The 17,169-nt window shown below is 37.8% G+C and overlaps 1 protein-coding gene across 1 annotated transcript in view; it reads left to right on the top strand.

Annotated features, from left to right (window-relative positions):
- The first annotated feature begins 1,215 nt into the window (after positions 1 to 1,215).
- The window catches only part of trdn (triadin), a 433,668-nt gene continuing 417,714 nt past the window's right edge, over positions 1,216 to 17,169 (top strand). Inside the window, exon 1 of the mRNA XM_059645698.1 lies at positions 1,216 to 1,641. Coding sequence (XP_059501681.1) covers positions 1,620 to 1,641 — 22 coding nt within the window. The 5' untranslated portion in view covers positions 1,216 to 1,619. The remainder of the gene's footprint in view (positions 1,642 to 17,169) is intronic.

Raw genomic sequence — 17,169 nt, 5'->3', positions numbered from 1 at the left:
TCTGATGATGTTACATTGACATCAGCGAGGCAGATTGGAAGAAAACATCATACTAAAAGTAATATGTAAAGCTAAATGTCTTAGACACTACACTAGACAACTGTGGTGCATGTAAAATACAGATAATGTATAATGCTACACTAGAGCAGAAGTTGAGGAGTCTTAATCTAAGGTAAGGAGCCAAAGCCTTGCAGGAGGTTTGTGTAGTCACTGACAGCCCAGAGATACTAAGGAGTAGTACTAACCTTAAGAATAGAATAAAGGGTTGGGCTATAAATGTCAGATTTTCCAACAACACTCACATCCCAAGAATTACCAACTAAAAATTACTCTTGCATACTCTGGAATGCAATGTTCTGTGAGTAAATGTGAGTTGGGTGTGAATAGGATGTTAACCTGCCTACCTTTCAACCTTTTTAGGTAGATACACATGTTTGCACTGCATTTAGGAAAAGTGTGGAAGAGTGCTCTGCCGTGCCCTTGTCACCAAATATCTCTCAGCCAAGACCTTAGACAGATTATCTTGCCATTTATCACATTTTTATTTATGGAATTTGTGAACAAATTGGCAGATACATGTGCTTCCTTACAATAATGGCTACTTTTCAAAATTACTTTGCAGGCTAAAACTTTCATTTGGAACAAAATTACTTTGTAGGCTAAAACTTTTATTTGGGATAACTTACATTTAGGAAAGACACTGTATAAATACAAGTTTTTGTGTCTTGTTATGGTGCAGGAGCGATCTGGCTCATTGTAAGAAACAGGGCATTGGGGCAACCAATTGTAATTGCTCAGGATTTTGGTTGGATTTCAATTCTCATAAAAATTGAGATCAAATTGTTAATTTTTTGCATGAACAAAGTTAAATGCGGAAAATTTTTTAACTCTGAAATGCAAATAAATAATAACATAGAGAAAACAGAAAAAAAGGGAGATTTTCTTGTATAATTTTTAGCTTATTACAAGACTAATCCTTTTTGCCTGTAAATCTTCTCTGGCAGCTGGAATTTAAATCATGAAGGAATATAAAAAATAAATTAGCTTGGTACCCATCATTCTTTGCCTCCTAACACGAGTGGTGTGAGGGAACCTCCCATGGCTAAAAAAGGCAATGCAGAATGAAATAAGTATTAACAGTTCTAATAATAAAACTGAGTAATAATGGATAAGGTTACCTTGAAGCAAATATTTCATTATTTTGATTTACACATTGGGCAGCAGTATATACAGAGGGCTAGTTGCAAGAGCTTGAACTGTGATAGACTAATTGTGCTTTTCAGTGTCCTTTCCTGCTTTGCTGTCCCCTGTTGCTGGATTCCTTCAGACATGAATGATTCTAAAACTGGGAACATGGAAACACATTGTGAGACACTTCTATTTTAGATTGAAGTTGATATCCATATTGCCAGCAACAAGTATCCAGTTGTGAAAGCTCTTGCTGGTGGGGGAAGGACTCCGCGAAAGGCACAGAAGATCTCCACAGTAGCACAATTTGCTAGGTCTGAGAATCATCCCCTTGTTTCTTATTATTGTCATAGTTCTGAGAAATCAAATTCATCATATCTGAAGACATTACTTGAACCGCCAGGAAAGTGGAAATAAGGACCTTGGCCAATATGACTGAAATCACAACTGAAGGTATTGTGAAGAGCTGCAAAAGTGCCAGTGTGGTTTGCATATTGTCTGTGCTAAAAAGAAGTGCTTAATTTAAAAGCCCCAAGAAAATAACTAATTAATTGTATCAGGGTCTAGGCCCAAAACGTCAGCTTTTGTGCTCCTGAGATGCTGCTTGGCCTGCTGTGTTCATCCAGCTTCACACTTTATTAACTAATTAATTGTGTTTTGTCCTGGGAAAAAGAAGATTTTCACTGTTACTGTGTGGATTGTAAGTGGCTGCATCAGTCAGCAGCAGGGTTACATTACCATAGCTTTCTATAAATAACACAGATTGTGCAGACTGAGAAATTATGTGGGGGAATTTATTGCTGGTGTGTGTTGTGGAGGATGGGCAAATTAATTTCAGTTACATGAATTTTAAATTCATTTGGGGATTATGATAAAAGCAGCATTGTTGAAGTTCCACATGGATGACAGCATTAATCAGATCACTGATACTTAGTCCATGAAGTTGCTTGTCTGTTTAATATACATCAGTAGAAATAAAATGATTGATATGAATTAAAGGGAAAGACAGCATAATCTTGGATGCTTTGACTAAAAACAATGCATCATGTTTTGCTCAATATTATATACTCTTCTACTTTTTGTAAAGGCCATATGCATACTCCACATCTCTTGCTTTGCTTTACTATCAGGTTATTTAATAAAATTGGTATCATTGTGCAAATGAATTAATGGTGTAATCAGTGCAATAAAGTGGTTTTGTCAGTTATTTTCACAATGTTAAATTTGAATCTAATAATCTTTAAGCAAATATGAAAGTAAGTGATAAATTGCTCAGTTCCACAGATAGAAGTTTACAAATTGCTGTCAAAACCAAGGAAATCTGACTGTTTTGATCTTTTTACTTGTCTGATAAGGTGCAAGATTCCCCGATTGAACAGACATAACCTACATTGATGAAAGGATAAATATTGGCCAGACCTTTGAGGAGAACTCTCTTGCTCTTCTTTTAATAGTCTCATGCATCTATTACATCTGTCATGAGCAGACTTGGTCTTGATTTAATTTTTCATTTGCAAGTAGCATTTCTGATAATGCTGAGCTCTCTCATTATTGCACTCGAGGTTAGACTTGTCATGATGCTTGAGTGCCTGGAATTGGATTTGAATGTAGTGTTTTTGCTCAGAGTTCACTTCAGCTACAGCAAAGGTGTAATATTCCTTGACATAAAATGAAATATTGGACTATAGTTTTCTTTAATTGACCCTTTTCTTTAACAGGAGCATCTTTTATTATTTGTGTAGTGAGGACAATAGTGGTTTTTGGCATACAGCCACACCAAAGCAAGGAAATCAAGTTATGTTAGAGCATTGAAACTATAGCAGTTGATTAAAATATGAATTTTGAAGTCACAATGTAGGAAGTGAACATTGCTACAGACACCAACATTTTTGATGCAATTATAACACTTAAATGCTGAAGTGACATCTAGAAAAGATGGTTTTCTCAGGATTGAAAACTAGAAACCCCATAAGGTGGGGCAGAAATTTTGAGAATGTAAGTAATACTAAGTTAGCACAACCCCCACCATTGTCCACATGTATCTCAAAGAAGTTAATGAGTTTGACCAAGGTAATTGAAGATGCCCTTTCAATACACTGCATAACAGTGACTTAGTGAGTTTTTGCTGGAGTCAGGCGTACCCTATGCTTAACCTGACCGAAATATAACTTGGCTGATATTTACATTGTTGAGATAAGGTCCAAATATATTTGGGCATGTATGTTTCAATGAGGTGTAAGAAGATGGTTCATGGGATCAAGGCATTATTTCCAGGACAGTCACTGAACTCATCACCTTTGAAAATCTATGTTTTGATATCTCTAACTCATAGTCTTCCAAACCTAAACATCCAAGTTCCGCCTTCTTCTCAAAATCCACAAGCTGACCTGCCCTGATGTATTAATTGTTCCATTCTGCTCCACTGAATAATTTTTTTTCATGATTTTTCTCTGTGCTTCTCCCTTTATTGAGTTTCTCCCTTTATTGAGTACATTCATGACTCTTCTGCAATCCAGATAGTTTCAATTTTTTGCAGTTTCCTAGCCTGAGTTGCCTCCAATTCTCTATTGATGTCACATCCCTTTACAGGCGAGGCAGTGATTCAGGTGTACTTTCCAACTTAGTATGTTTGCTGCTCACATTGCAATCCATTCTACAATGGATAGACTAGGGTGATGGTTCTGAAGAATACCTGCACTCGGTCTTCAAGCATAATAAAACCTTCCCACTACTTACCATTTTATGCCTCCATCATACTCTCACACTCACATTTCTGCCCTCTGCCTTTGGTAATATTCTAGTGGAGCTCAATGCAAGCTCGTGACCCAGAATCTCTTTTTCTGAGCGGCATTTTACAGCCTTCTGGACTGAAAACTTTGAGTTCGTAAACTTCAGAAATAAACTCTGAGGCCCATTTTATTCTGTTACTTTTCATGACATGCCAATTTGAATTTTGCTACTGGTGTATCTATATTCAGACAAAGCTGTTTATCATTTTGGCATTTACATGTACTCTGGACCAATGCTTTGTCACTATAGTTTAACCATTCGTATATTCTTTGCCTTTTGTTTCATGACACCTTAGTCATTTAATCTTTCCTTCCTTCAGCTCTATCTCCAACTTTCCCTTTTGTTCTTCGATTTCTCCTTTCAATGGCATGTAACTCATCACATTTTTAACCTTCTTTAGATCTAAAGGAGTCATATTCAACTTGAAATGTTAATTATATTTCTCTATTTCACTCTAAATGCTGTCAGACATGCTGACTATTTTCAACATGTTCAGTTTTTAATTTTCATTTCTAGCATCTGTAACATTTTGGTTTAGTTTATATGATTAAAGGATTTGTTGTTGTAGCTTTGAAAAAAAAATTGGCTTCTTTGGCTGCAAGCTGATGGATGTTTTGCTCCTTCCTTTGCAGTATCCTCTAAATATGTTAATTTACAGGCAGCTCCATTTTCTAATGATCATCACCTTCAATTTCAGAAAGCAGTAATATTTTCTGCTGAGCACCATTATATTGCACACAACTCACTTCGTAATTCTGGGTTTTAGAACTGGACTGCAACATAGGTCTGTGTCAGATATGATCACGCTCCTAAAGTCAGATTTTGGAATAACACTTAATAACTTATCACACTCGAAGTTTCATGGGCTTCATTGTGCACAAGTGCGTCTTCTTCTCTGTCTACAGATAGTCCATGAAGTAATAAACCAGCTCTACAAGAGGGATGTATAATGACTTTAACAATCTTTTTAAATGGCTTTGGACCATCAGTTCTTGCATAGAAACAAGTAATGAAGTGTTGTGACAATGTTCTGGGGAATGGACATTAATACGCAGGGTCAAGTGATGCCATTATAGCTTGATATTGATGGCGTGAAACCGCTTTCCTTCTAATAAAGTGAAGTGGCTGTCATTGTGAGACTTCCAAGCCCAAAGATCTTCTGACAGCTGTGACCACTGTGTGAGCTCTGCCTGTCTATGGGAATAGATTAATTCATTTTGCAGATTCCACTGAATTACAGGATCCACCTGAACACAGTACTAATGATATTCTTTTGCAATGCTAACGGCTGACTAGGAAATATGGCAGAGGTCACCGAAGGTAGTTTGGACCAATTCAAAACTAAGTTTCAATGTATTGGTCACTTACATTGCTGAAAACAATTCTGAACCCCTTTTTGAAGTGGGGTGTAGCTGTTTAGAAAAGGGCTAGCACAACTCTTTGATACCTTCTATGGGGAGCATACCCTTCAGAAGAACAGATGGAACGGGAAATCTATTCAAGAGCCCTGAGTCTTCATACTCTATAGAACAGATATCAGCTTCTTCGAACATCATCACTCTCAATTCTGCTTCCCTGGCTACTTGTATTATCTTATCCTTTTAATAACAAAATATGGGGATTACCATTGAAAAATAAATTCTATTAATTTATCATGTAAAAAGTTCTGGTCTTCATTGCTGAGAACTTCTTTAAAAAATTGTAATAGTTCCAGCATATATGACTTCTTCAGTGTCTCATCTGTGTCACTGATGCTGCCTTGTTAAATCTACCACATTCATTATTCATATGGTTATATGAGGATGCCATTAGGAGAAATTGCAAGGAAAACATTCACATACACATCTGCCCTTATTTAGCATTTGACTTCGAAGGCTCAGTCTAGCTGTTTAAGATTCACAATCTTTTGCACTGTGATATTGATGGAAATCAGATCGGCCCCATGTAACTCCTTTTAACTCCTGAAAACCATGCCCTTTTGTATGGAAGTTCCAGACTCTCTGACATGTTTTTCTTTAAATTCCAAATTCAGCATCTTTGCAAAGTGGTTTCTGCTTTTCAATTATAATTAAGTTGCATTAATGCTTGGAGTGAAGGCCCTGGCTGACAAATCTGTTGCAGAACTTTGTTATTGATTTATTATAAACTTATTTGGAATTCATTGAACTATTTAGAGATGGAAGGATTGAAACTGAAGTCATGCATCAATCATGATTGCTAATTACTTAAAAGCAAATGGTAAGATGCTGCTCCGAACAACATTTTTTTGAATGACCAGTTTTTGAATGTGATTTAATTGCTTATATACCAGCCTAAGAAACCATTTGTCTTTACCTACTGTTGAATGTGTGATATTTCCCCCCACTTCTGCTAACTTGCAGTATAAAGGTAACACACTCTTGCATTTCACTGGAAAACCATGAAAATTACTGTGGTTTGCTGATCCAGTGTTCTTTAACATTGCATTGTGCTGCCATGTGGAAGAGAGTTTTAGTGATAAGGTTTGCCGGATTGCTTATTATATTGTATATTGTTTATGTACAAAGTAAAGACAAATTTGGCAAGATTTATTGAATTCATTCAGCTATTGTTAACTGCCTCTTACTTAAAATTAGATAGAGCAGGAAAGCTGAATCACAGATCAATTTCACATATTGTCATTTCTAAACTGCTGCATAAGATTGTGAAACCTAACTGTAAGAGATTTTATCTAACAATATTTAAAGTGGGTTTAGTACCTGTTTTGAATAGTTTTCTTAGGATTTAAGTCCAAAATTCTGTTTATGCAATGTTGACCTTATGAGTGCATAAACAGTGTGCAAAAATTCCAACACACTTGTTCATACAATGGGAAATTCATATGATATGCAAAACAATGATAAAGAAATAGAGAAAAAGCAGATCATTCAGCTCTCAAGATTGCTCCATTATTCTATAAGACCATGACTGATCCGTTCCAGTCCTCAACTCCTCCTTCATGCCAGCCCCTCATAGTCCTCAACTCCTCAATATAATCAAAAATCTAATGTTTCTTTAAATGCTTCCAATGATCTGGCCTCCACAACTCTTGGGTGTAGAGAATTCTGGACTTCAGTCTTACTGTGAGAAAAAGAATGCTTCCTTCTGAGTTTTAGACGAATGTCCTCTTATTGTGTAAATATGTAGCTGAGTTCCCACTTATGGAAACACCATTTCAACATCTACCCAGTCAATCCTCCTCAGAATTTTGCATGTTTCAAAGATCACCCCTTATTCTTCAGAACTCTAATGATAAACTAATATCTTCATCCCAGAGATCAACCTAGTGGATTTCTTTTGAACTATCTCCACTGGCAATGTATTCTTTCTTAACAATGGAGACCAAATCTGTACAGGATACTTTAGGTCTGGCCTCATCCTTCACATTGGTACCAAGAATTTCCTGTTTTAAACTGCAACCGCCACCACGCCCTCCCCTCACCCCACCCCCAGCAATAAAGATGAAAACTGAAAAGAAAATGAAATTCAATTTGCTTTCTTAGTTACCTGTTCAACCTGCACAATAACTTTTTGTGTTTTATGCACAAGATTCCTTTGTGTTTCGCATTTTTGGAGTCTCTCTTCATTTCTTTAATAGTTTGCCTTTGAATCTTCCTACCAAAGTGCATGTCATCTCAATTTCTTATACTGAAATCCAGCTACTATATTTTTTGCCCACTTTTCCAACCTATCCATTTCACCTTGAAGATTTATTATGTCCTAATCACAACATGCAATTTCACATATTTTTCTATTAAACAATTTGTATAAATTATGCTGTACTCTCTCATCTAAGTCATTTATAGTGAGGTAAGTTGTACACAATCTTAATTAGACTCCTGCTGAAATATTGCATTCATTTTCAGGTACCACAACTTTGGAAGGATATCCCAATCTAGGAAGGGAGGATCTGTCAAAAAATTCCAAAGCTCAAAAGGTTAAATAAGGATGACAGAATACATGAACTTGACATATTCTCCTGAGTTTGAATGGTTCAGCAGTAATCTAATCAATATGCCAAAAATGATCAAATGATTTGATAGAACTGGAAAATTGGGGATGAAAACAAAAAAAAATAGTGAAACCTATCAGGCCTGGCAGCATTTGTGGAGAGAAAAACACAGAGCTCTTCTTTGAATAGAAGTTATGTCTGAAGAAGAGCCTTTGAACTTCAAACATTTCCTTTAAAAATATTCAATTTAAGAAGTATTTGCAGCTGTGTAAGAGGCAGGTCAAGGATTGAAGCGAATGTTCAAGAAAAGTAGTCCTTGAGTTTGAAAAACTGAAAGATATGTTTTATAGGGTTTTCATTTTGTGCATGGGAGAAAGCTGTTTGGTATATGATTTTTAAAGAAGTCTAACATTTGTGGTGCCCATCTATCTCTGAATGCCTTGAAGGTACGGATACCTATCCTTTCCAAGGCCACATAGACATGGATCTATCCTCAGAAGAGAAGCAGGCAAAAGGGAATTACCACGCTGCACACAATCTGCTGTCTGGACCTGTTGATGGCCAGGCACATAAGCAGGCGTACAAGAAGGTCCACTAACATGCCCACACCCTCCCCAAACCAAGTGTGAAATGCAGCTTTTTTTACCTGACCCCTCAGCAAGGAGCCTGATGTTTTTGTAAACCAAGCACCCAGGGGAGATGACGGACTGTTAATCCAAAAAACCCAAATAATGTTCTTGGAACCCTTGTTTGAATCCTGCCATGGCAGGTGGTTAAATTTGAATTCAATTTTTTAAAAATCTGGAATTAAGAGTCTGGCGATGGCCATAAATCCATTGTCAATTGTCAGAAAAAAAAACATCCGGTTCACTAATGCCCTTTATGGAAGGAAACTGCTATCCTTACCCAGTCTGACCTACATGTGACACCAAGCCCACAGCGATGTGGTTGACTCTAAACTGCCCTCTGGGCAATTTGGGATAACAATGAATTCTATCTGGCCAGCAATGCCACCCAATTAAACAACTAAACAAGCAATACCATGCAAATAATGCAGCAGAGAAGGGGGCCATTGGCCCATCTTGTCCATGCTGGCCCAAAGACATTCAGATTCCCTTTCTAATCCCTTCTTTATAAAACCCATTGTCCTACAGCTTACAGCATTCATTTTAAACTCATTTTAAAAGCACCTAGATCTGCACCTTGAGATTAGGGTCTTTTCTTACACCACCAAATTAGGTAGTGAATTCCAGACACCCACCATCCTTTGTGGTCATAGATTTTTCCTCAAGTTTCCCCTTGGTTTTTGAACTCTCTGCCATGGAAAAAAGGCTCCTCCTGACTACTCTTTCTGCCTCTCACAATTTTGCACACGTCAAATCTGTTGCCCCGCAGCCTTCTCTGTCCAAAGAAGAACAGTCACCATCTCTCCAATCTCCCTTCGTTGCGACAATTCTTCAGTACTGGCAACATTCTAGATAGTCTTCTCTGCACTCTCTCAAGAGCAGTTATATCCTTCCTGTAATGTGGTGACCAGAACTGCACACAATACTCCAGTTGTGGCTTCACCAGTGTCTCATAAATTTTCAACACTATATTCCTACTTTGTAATCTATACCTCTGCCAATGAAGGAGAGCATTCAATACAACCTTATCTACCAGTAGTGCTACCTTTAGGAACTATGCACTTGCATGCCAAGATTGTTTGTTTCATCTACCCCTCTCAGTATACTCCTATTTATTGTGAAATCCTTCTTACTGCTTGACCTTCCTAAATGCATTTTCTCACAATTATCAGAACTCCACCTGCCACTTTCTTGCAGTCCTCCAAACCTATATAATTCCCTGTCCTCTACACTATCCACCACAAATCCGTGTACAAATTTCTCAATTATGTCCTCCATGTTCATTAATGTATAGAACAAAAAGCAGGACTTGTAACACCAAGCACTGTGGAACAGCACTTGAAACAGCTTTGTTTCCTAAGCTAACTTTGGATTCAATTAGACACATTACCCTGTATGGAATGGGCGTTTACTTTTTTGACCAGTCTATCATATGGGACTTTGTCAAATACTTTGCTAAAATCCATGTAGGCAACATAACTGCACTACCCTCATTGATCCTCCCTGTAATTTGTTCTAAAAATTCAATCAAATTTGTAAGGCACAACTTCCCCTCAACAAAGCCACACTAACTATCCCTGACTAGTCCATGCCTATCTAAGTGACAGTTTATCAATCTCTCAGGATTGATTCTAACAATTTTCTGCTGGTCAAGTAAGATTAACTGCCTTCTAATTGTTTGGCATTTCCTTTGTACACTTTTTAAACAACAGAGTTACATTTACATTCCTCTAGTCCCCTAACACCTCATCTACATTTCATGAAGATTGGAAGATAGTACATCTGCTATTTCCTCCCTGACCTCCTTCATAATCCTAGGGAACAATCCATCTGGCCCTGGTAATTTGTCCACTTTCAAGCATTCCAACTCCTCTAACACTTCCTCTCTGGTTATGATTATTTTGTCAACAGTCACATAAACGAAAAGGTTGGAAAAGATGAAAGGACTAAATCAAAATGGAATTGGAGGGAGAACTAATACAATCCATTTCCCTCATGCTAAATATAGCTTTTTGTGACAAAATACATCACCACCAAATCATCCACTCTGCTACTTAAATAATTAACAGATTGTCAATTACAAAATATGGACTTTTTTATGTTAACCTGCTCAGACACTTAATGGCATATCTCTTGAGCAGGCTAGACTTGAACTCTGGCCATCTACACCAGAGATAGGGACACTACCCCAGTGCCATTAGGGGCCTTGAAAAGTAGCTCTTGTAGTTATTCTAATCAACCTGCTCGGAATCATTATGATATATATCCATGACAAGTGAGACTTGATAGCAGGCCTGCTGGCCCAGGAATGGGAACACCAACACTGCATAATAAGTAGCTCCCGAAATGCAGCTCACCTTTTGCTTACAGACCACAATGAAATCACCATGTCAATAATTAAAAGAACAATTTACAAGTGCTGGCTCTCAAAGGCTGTGCAAAAATAACAAAAATAGGAAAGGTAGGAAGAGAGGAAAGAAATCCAAGTAAAGTTGAGTTGGAGGGTGAAATAATACCCTCCAGCCCTGCCTGTCTTCAGCAATGATAAAGTCACAATGAATCTCCTAGTCTTGCATGAAGCAGTAATTGGACGATAGTAAGTTGTTATTAAGATAGTCCAGGTGTTGATATTTGTGATGCTTTATTTCAGATTGAGCAATTTAGGTTCTGGTGATGTTGTGTAACATTAAGAAACTGAATTGTTTTTCATATAGTAATATTTGCTATAAGTGATTGCCCCTTTATTTTCTTGGCCATAGTTCAAATGAAACAGGACTGTTGTATGAACGTACAGAAGCTGTTGCTTCTGCTTGTCCTATCTCTGTACTCATTTTTCACATTCTTATAATACTCACATTTTAACATTGATCTTTGTGACCCAAGTCATATGTTTTAGAAAGCTCCCTTAATAAATTCCAATGCAGGCTCTACATTTGGATTGTCCTTTGCTTGATCTCCAGATTTTCAATTGTCATGTTCCTCAGGAAGAATTTTGTGGTGTGTGATAATTTTCTTCTTTAGCTAGCTGTAACTGAAAGTTTAATTTCTATTCCTCTTGTATCACACTCATTGATTATGATTTGACCTGTTTGGCTTACACCAATAAATGCTGACGGTAAAATTTGACATGACATTTTGAACCTATGACTCAGATTGGAAACACCATGAGGTTGTTCTCAGCCTGTTCATGGTCAGACTATTTTAATTCCTATTTCACTTTTCAAATATAAAGCAATCTTGTTTCCTAAATGTATGAAATAGCACACCTAAAGAATAATTAAAAACAAATTAATGTCAGGATAATTTCAATGTATATCAACTTTCAAAACAAAATATGAAATTTGTTGGAAAAATGCATTTGAAATTCATAAGCTTGTAAAGTGAGCTTGCTTGATATTGTACTATATGTATCTAACACTGTGATAGTCAGTGAAAGTGAGGCAGGATAGTAATTAAAACCCACTGGGTGACTTACCTCTAGTACATTGCTTCGATTTGCTGTCCAAACCACTCACCTAAACTCAGAGGGTGCCCCTTTTAAATAGGCAGAGTGTAGTTCATATATGAAATAAGGCTTCAAGGGCAAATATTGTCTACTCTCCCTAAAAGAAACAATGGGCTCCAACTCACCTACTTTGTAACGTAATGGAATCCATCATTGTTAAATACATTTGATTATGTCTTAATAAATAACTTAAGTAAAGTTGTGTCCAGGTACCTGATTAGGGACAGCATTGAGTGTTGAGTGTCTAAAAGTATGAGTCTTGCTTCTGATGTACAGCCATGATACGGCAGAAATTATATTTTTCTACAGGTGCAAGTTTAGATGAAGATTTACAAACGGTCAGTTATTTCTGATTAACATCAACAATTTAAAAGTATTTCTAATTAAATGGATAGCGCTGAATATAAAGGCATTTTGTCAAACTTTTTCACCAGGTTGTCATCAGGACAGTTCACAAGGAATACCAAGTTAAATAGAAAACGCCATTTATACAGAGTGAGAGAAAAATGCTGATTGATATGATCAGTCTTTGGGACATATGGCCTATATATGTGGTATTGCATCACTGAAATTCATACACTCACATTATTCATTTGTGTGATAGACAGAACATCTTATTACCTTGATATCAGCATCAGATTAGTGACAAACATAACTCATGTTGCCACCACACATTTGCAATGTAAAACAGTGAGCTCCATCTGTTGCTTAGATATCTTTAACTGTACTACAAAATGACTTTGCAAATTACCTGGATAATCAGAACATTACGTCCAATCATAAAACATCTCAGCAATAGGAGATCCAGGCTTTTGCAGAATAGTGTGGAGCCATAAATAACGGAGGGCCATAGGCATCCCTCTCTGCTGGACTGATATATTGGTTATGTAGAGCTTAATGGTAACCACTCCATAAGCATGGGATAAGGCAAGAAACCACATCCATAAAGCAAATAACCAGTGCCTTCACGTACTAGCACACCAGATAGGGGGGTTTAACCTGAGATGTTAAACATAGAACATAGAACATTACAGCACAGTACAGGCCCTTCGGACCTTGATGTTGTGCCGACCTGTCAGACCGATCTCAAGCCCATCTAACCTACACTAATCCATGTACGTCCATATGCTTATCCAATGATGACTTAAATGTACCTAAAGTTGGCGAATCTACTACCATTGCAGGCAAAGTGTTCCATTCCCTTACTACTCTCTGAGTAAAGAAACTACCTCTGGCATCTGTCCTATATCTTTCACCCCTCAATTAAAAGCTATGCCCCCTCATGCTTGCCGTCACCATCCTAAGGAAAAGGCTCTCCCTATCCACCCTACCCAACACTCTGATTATTTTATATGTCTCAATTAAGTCATCTGTCAACCTTCTTCTCTCTAATGACAACAGCCTCAAGTCCCTCAGCCTTTCCTCATGTTGGCTTTATTCTGTACCTAACTCCAGTCATCTAGCCAACTGAACCAGTTGACACTACCACCCCTTCCCACCCCATTCCCCAAACCAGATGCATGTACAAATAGCAAAAAACAAAGAAATACAGTATAGCTTGGAGGTTTGTCAAAGGCTGGACTTGTATAACTGCCATGTCAGGATACCTGGGAATTGTATCAGAAGAGGCCACAGGATGCTCAACTCTTGAGGAGTATATATTGTAGATACCCTGTAAAAATGAGTCAACAACGGTGAGGGAAAGAATCAATCATTACAACAACGTAACAAATGTTCAAAGATGAAAGGAAGTATGAAAATATATATTTCTGCCTAAGATGATATGAAACTTACACTTAATTTTATTGCAGTTGAGACATATTGCAACCTTTTTTTAACCTCATGTTGAAGATCATGAGAGCCATACGTTTCAATATTGACAGTTGTTGTTCCATTTATACCACTTGGACCATGGCAGAACTACTGCCACACAGCTCTGGGGCCCTGGATTTGATACCAGCCTCAGGTGAATGTCGTTGTGGAGTTTGTATATTCTCCCCGTGTCTGCGTGGGTTTCCTGTAGGTGCTCCAGTTTCCCCCCTCAGTTCAAAGACCCGCAGGTTAGGTGGATTAGCCATGCTAAATTGCCTGTAGAGTCCAGGGATGTGCAGGCTAAATGGATGAACCATGGGAAATGCTAGTTGACAGAGATGGGAGAGGTTGGGATTCTATTTGGAGAGCCAGTGTGGACTTGATGGGCCAAATGGCCTGCTTCCACACTTTGGATTCCATGATCCTATTAAGCTAATACAGCAGCAAATTTAATACTAGTTAACTGAAAATGTGCAGTCAACTATTTTGGGATGAAGTGGACTAAATTAAAGAAACGCTATGAATTGTGAATGTTGAGACAGTCTACACCAAAGTTATAAATAATAATTGGACCAGTTGGAAGTAGTAACAGCAAGAGTTGGTGTTTGTATGTAAGAACATCACATTTGTGCCAATTACAAAAGCCATATTCATATCAAGAACAACAGGAGCAAAATTTGGGATGTAGGGTCATGGTCTGGGATTTTGAAAGTAGTGCAGGATCTGGTTTGGAGGTGGGTAAGGCACATAACTTGGTGGTACTCACTTCTGTGTTGGTTTGCCACCAGGATCTCAAGGTCAAGCTGTGCCAAGAGTAGGTGTGCAGGTGTGGATCCAAAAACTACCTACGTACCTGGTTGCCAAACACTGACTGAAATGAATAACCTTTCCATATTTAAGAGCTTAATGACACCTTTTACTGGCACCAGGAAGTGTTTTAGTTAAATACCTACATTAAGTAATGCACCATTTCCACTTTCACTAAAGAATAAATGATGACTTCAAAATTCCCAAGAGAAGTGCTTCAACAGCACTAAGGCTATTTAGGGGAAAGAATAGTTTTACAGCATCTTTGTCTCGGCAAAAGAATTGGGGATGTTTATTTTTATGCACAGGGAGAGATTTACACTTGTAATAATTATGATGACAAACACGAACCATTCCATTTAAAAGCCCTAATGGAATATGTTAATTCTGAATAGTGTCCTATTTCTTATGGTCGTATTTTTTATTGACCTCTGAAGGTCAATGCTTGTGGAAAATTGGCATCATCCAGGACTAACATATGATGAATTCCTACTAAGCTAGTTCAACTTAATTTTAATGCTAATGATCATGCCATTTAAAATATCCTGCATTTGTCTCTGACTAGTTTGGGATCAGAAATTAAAAAATCATTGGTTCACAAATTTTGAAGAAATAATGGGTATTCCAAATTTTTACAAGAGAATGCAGTCAAGTAATGCATTCACCCAAGTCCCTCTAAAAGACACTGAACCTATCAGATGATGTTTCACGATTTAGTGTGTTTTTAATGACTTGTTTTTAATTTCAAAAATATGCTTTATTCATAAAAATCATCCATAATTACATATATATGTTCTAAACAGATCTATACAGTGTTTTTGAGGTAAAAAAGATGGAATTTTGATATTTTTCAGAGCCTGTCTACAGTTGCAAAACAAAAGGCATTTTCTACCAGACAGGAAACTATTTATGTTCATTCTGAGGGACAGAAGGGCCTGACAGCTAAATCAACCTTTGTTATACTTCAGCAGGAAGACTTTAGTCACTGGTCTTTCCCCACTGCCCCAAGTTTCAGTACTTCCCTCAGCAGGTAGTCCTAAACTTTGGAATGTGTTAGTCTGCGACACTCTGTCGTGGTCTACTGTTTACAATGGAAGCTCAAAGAATGATTTTCACCAAGTTGATGGTCCTCCAGGTACAGTTGATGCTTGTTTCTGAGAGTCCTGCTGACTGGCTCGTACAGCAGAATCCTATGTCACAAATCATGACAAACAATTGCATCTCTGTCTAGACCATCTTTATAAAGGCACGTTCCAGAAGAAGGTGTGTGACATTCTCTTCCCCAGGGCAGTTGCTTTGAGGGCAAAGTGCAGTGGCACAGACACCAGTCAGGTGTGGGAGATTTGGCAGGAGATGCCCTTCTCACCACCAATCAAGCTACATCTTGGCACTTGTTAGAAAGTTCTGGCGATGAGGCAGCTGTCAAATGACTTTGACAGTCTGCTCAGAAAACCACTAAACAGAAACCACCCTTTCATTTTCTTGCAAGATCTTGAAGACGCTACATGCTGACCACTTCCTGATGGGCTTGTGGTCAAAGGTATTTTTCTTTGCAAATTTTTCCATAAAGGACAGGTGAACAAAATGGTTCAAATATTTGGAGTGTTACGTGACTCTGAGGCCAGACCCATCCTTCACAACATAGGGTCCAGGTAGAACCTCAGTGTGTCGTAACATTTTGCTTTTGCATAACAAGGGTTTATGCACAGCTTGTTGCAGCCACACACAATGGTGGCTGCCAGGATGATGGAGATATTGGGTATATCTTTCCCTCCTTTATCCAGAGCTTCGTACATGACGTCCCTGAGGACTCAGTCCACCCTTGACCTCTAGATGAAGTGGAAGATGACTTTGGTATTTGCATTGGTGCAGATTCAGGGCATGGGCCAGACCTGTGCTACATACAACACTGAGAGACCTCACACCTGATGATTAGGTTTTTACCCGCAATAGAAATGGAGTAGTGCTCCCGTAAGTCCAGTTTCTGCCTTTCCTTGGTGATATGCTCATCTCAAATTTTGCATAATCCTTCACTGATGCACTAATAAAAAGGACTGATGTTAACCTTAGCAGCAGCTCAGAAAAACAGATTTGATCAATCTAAGTGGATGTATTTTCTTCCCTTAAAGTTATTGCTAAGATAAAGGATGCAAATAGAAACCAGCCTTCCAGCAGATCACCACTTGCTAGTAGAGGAAATCTACAAAAAACGAGTTTCCTGTAATTGATGGCAGATCAATGATACTTTATTAATTAGCCATGATTTAATGTTGAGTAGCTTACTCCCGTTCCTATGCCTTGATTGAAAGGCCCAAGATTCGTAAATATGTTTTTCAGTTTAACTTACATAGAACTCTTCAATATCATGCTGAAGATTTTATGATGTTAGGACTCTATATAAGTGCCATATATATATTTGTTCCAAGGTACATCTTGTTTTGTTGCTCCTGGTGAAAGAATTTGGATGTTTA

Source organism: Stegostoma tigrinum, chromosome 4 (genome assembly GCF_030684315.1).
Source record: "Stegostoma tigrinum isolate sSteTig4 chromosome 4, sSteTig4.hap1, whole genome shotgun sequence".
Classification (NCBI taxonomy): domain Eukaryota; kingdom Metazoa; phylum Chordata; class Chondrichthyes; order Orectolobiformes; family Stegostomatidae; genus Stegostoma; species Stegostoma tigrinum.
Note: the sequence above shows the minus strand (reverse complement) of the source record. Positions and strands in the feature narration are given on the sequence as shown.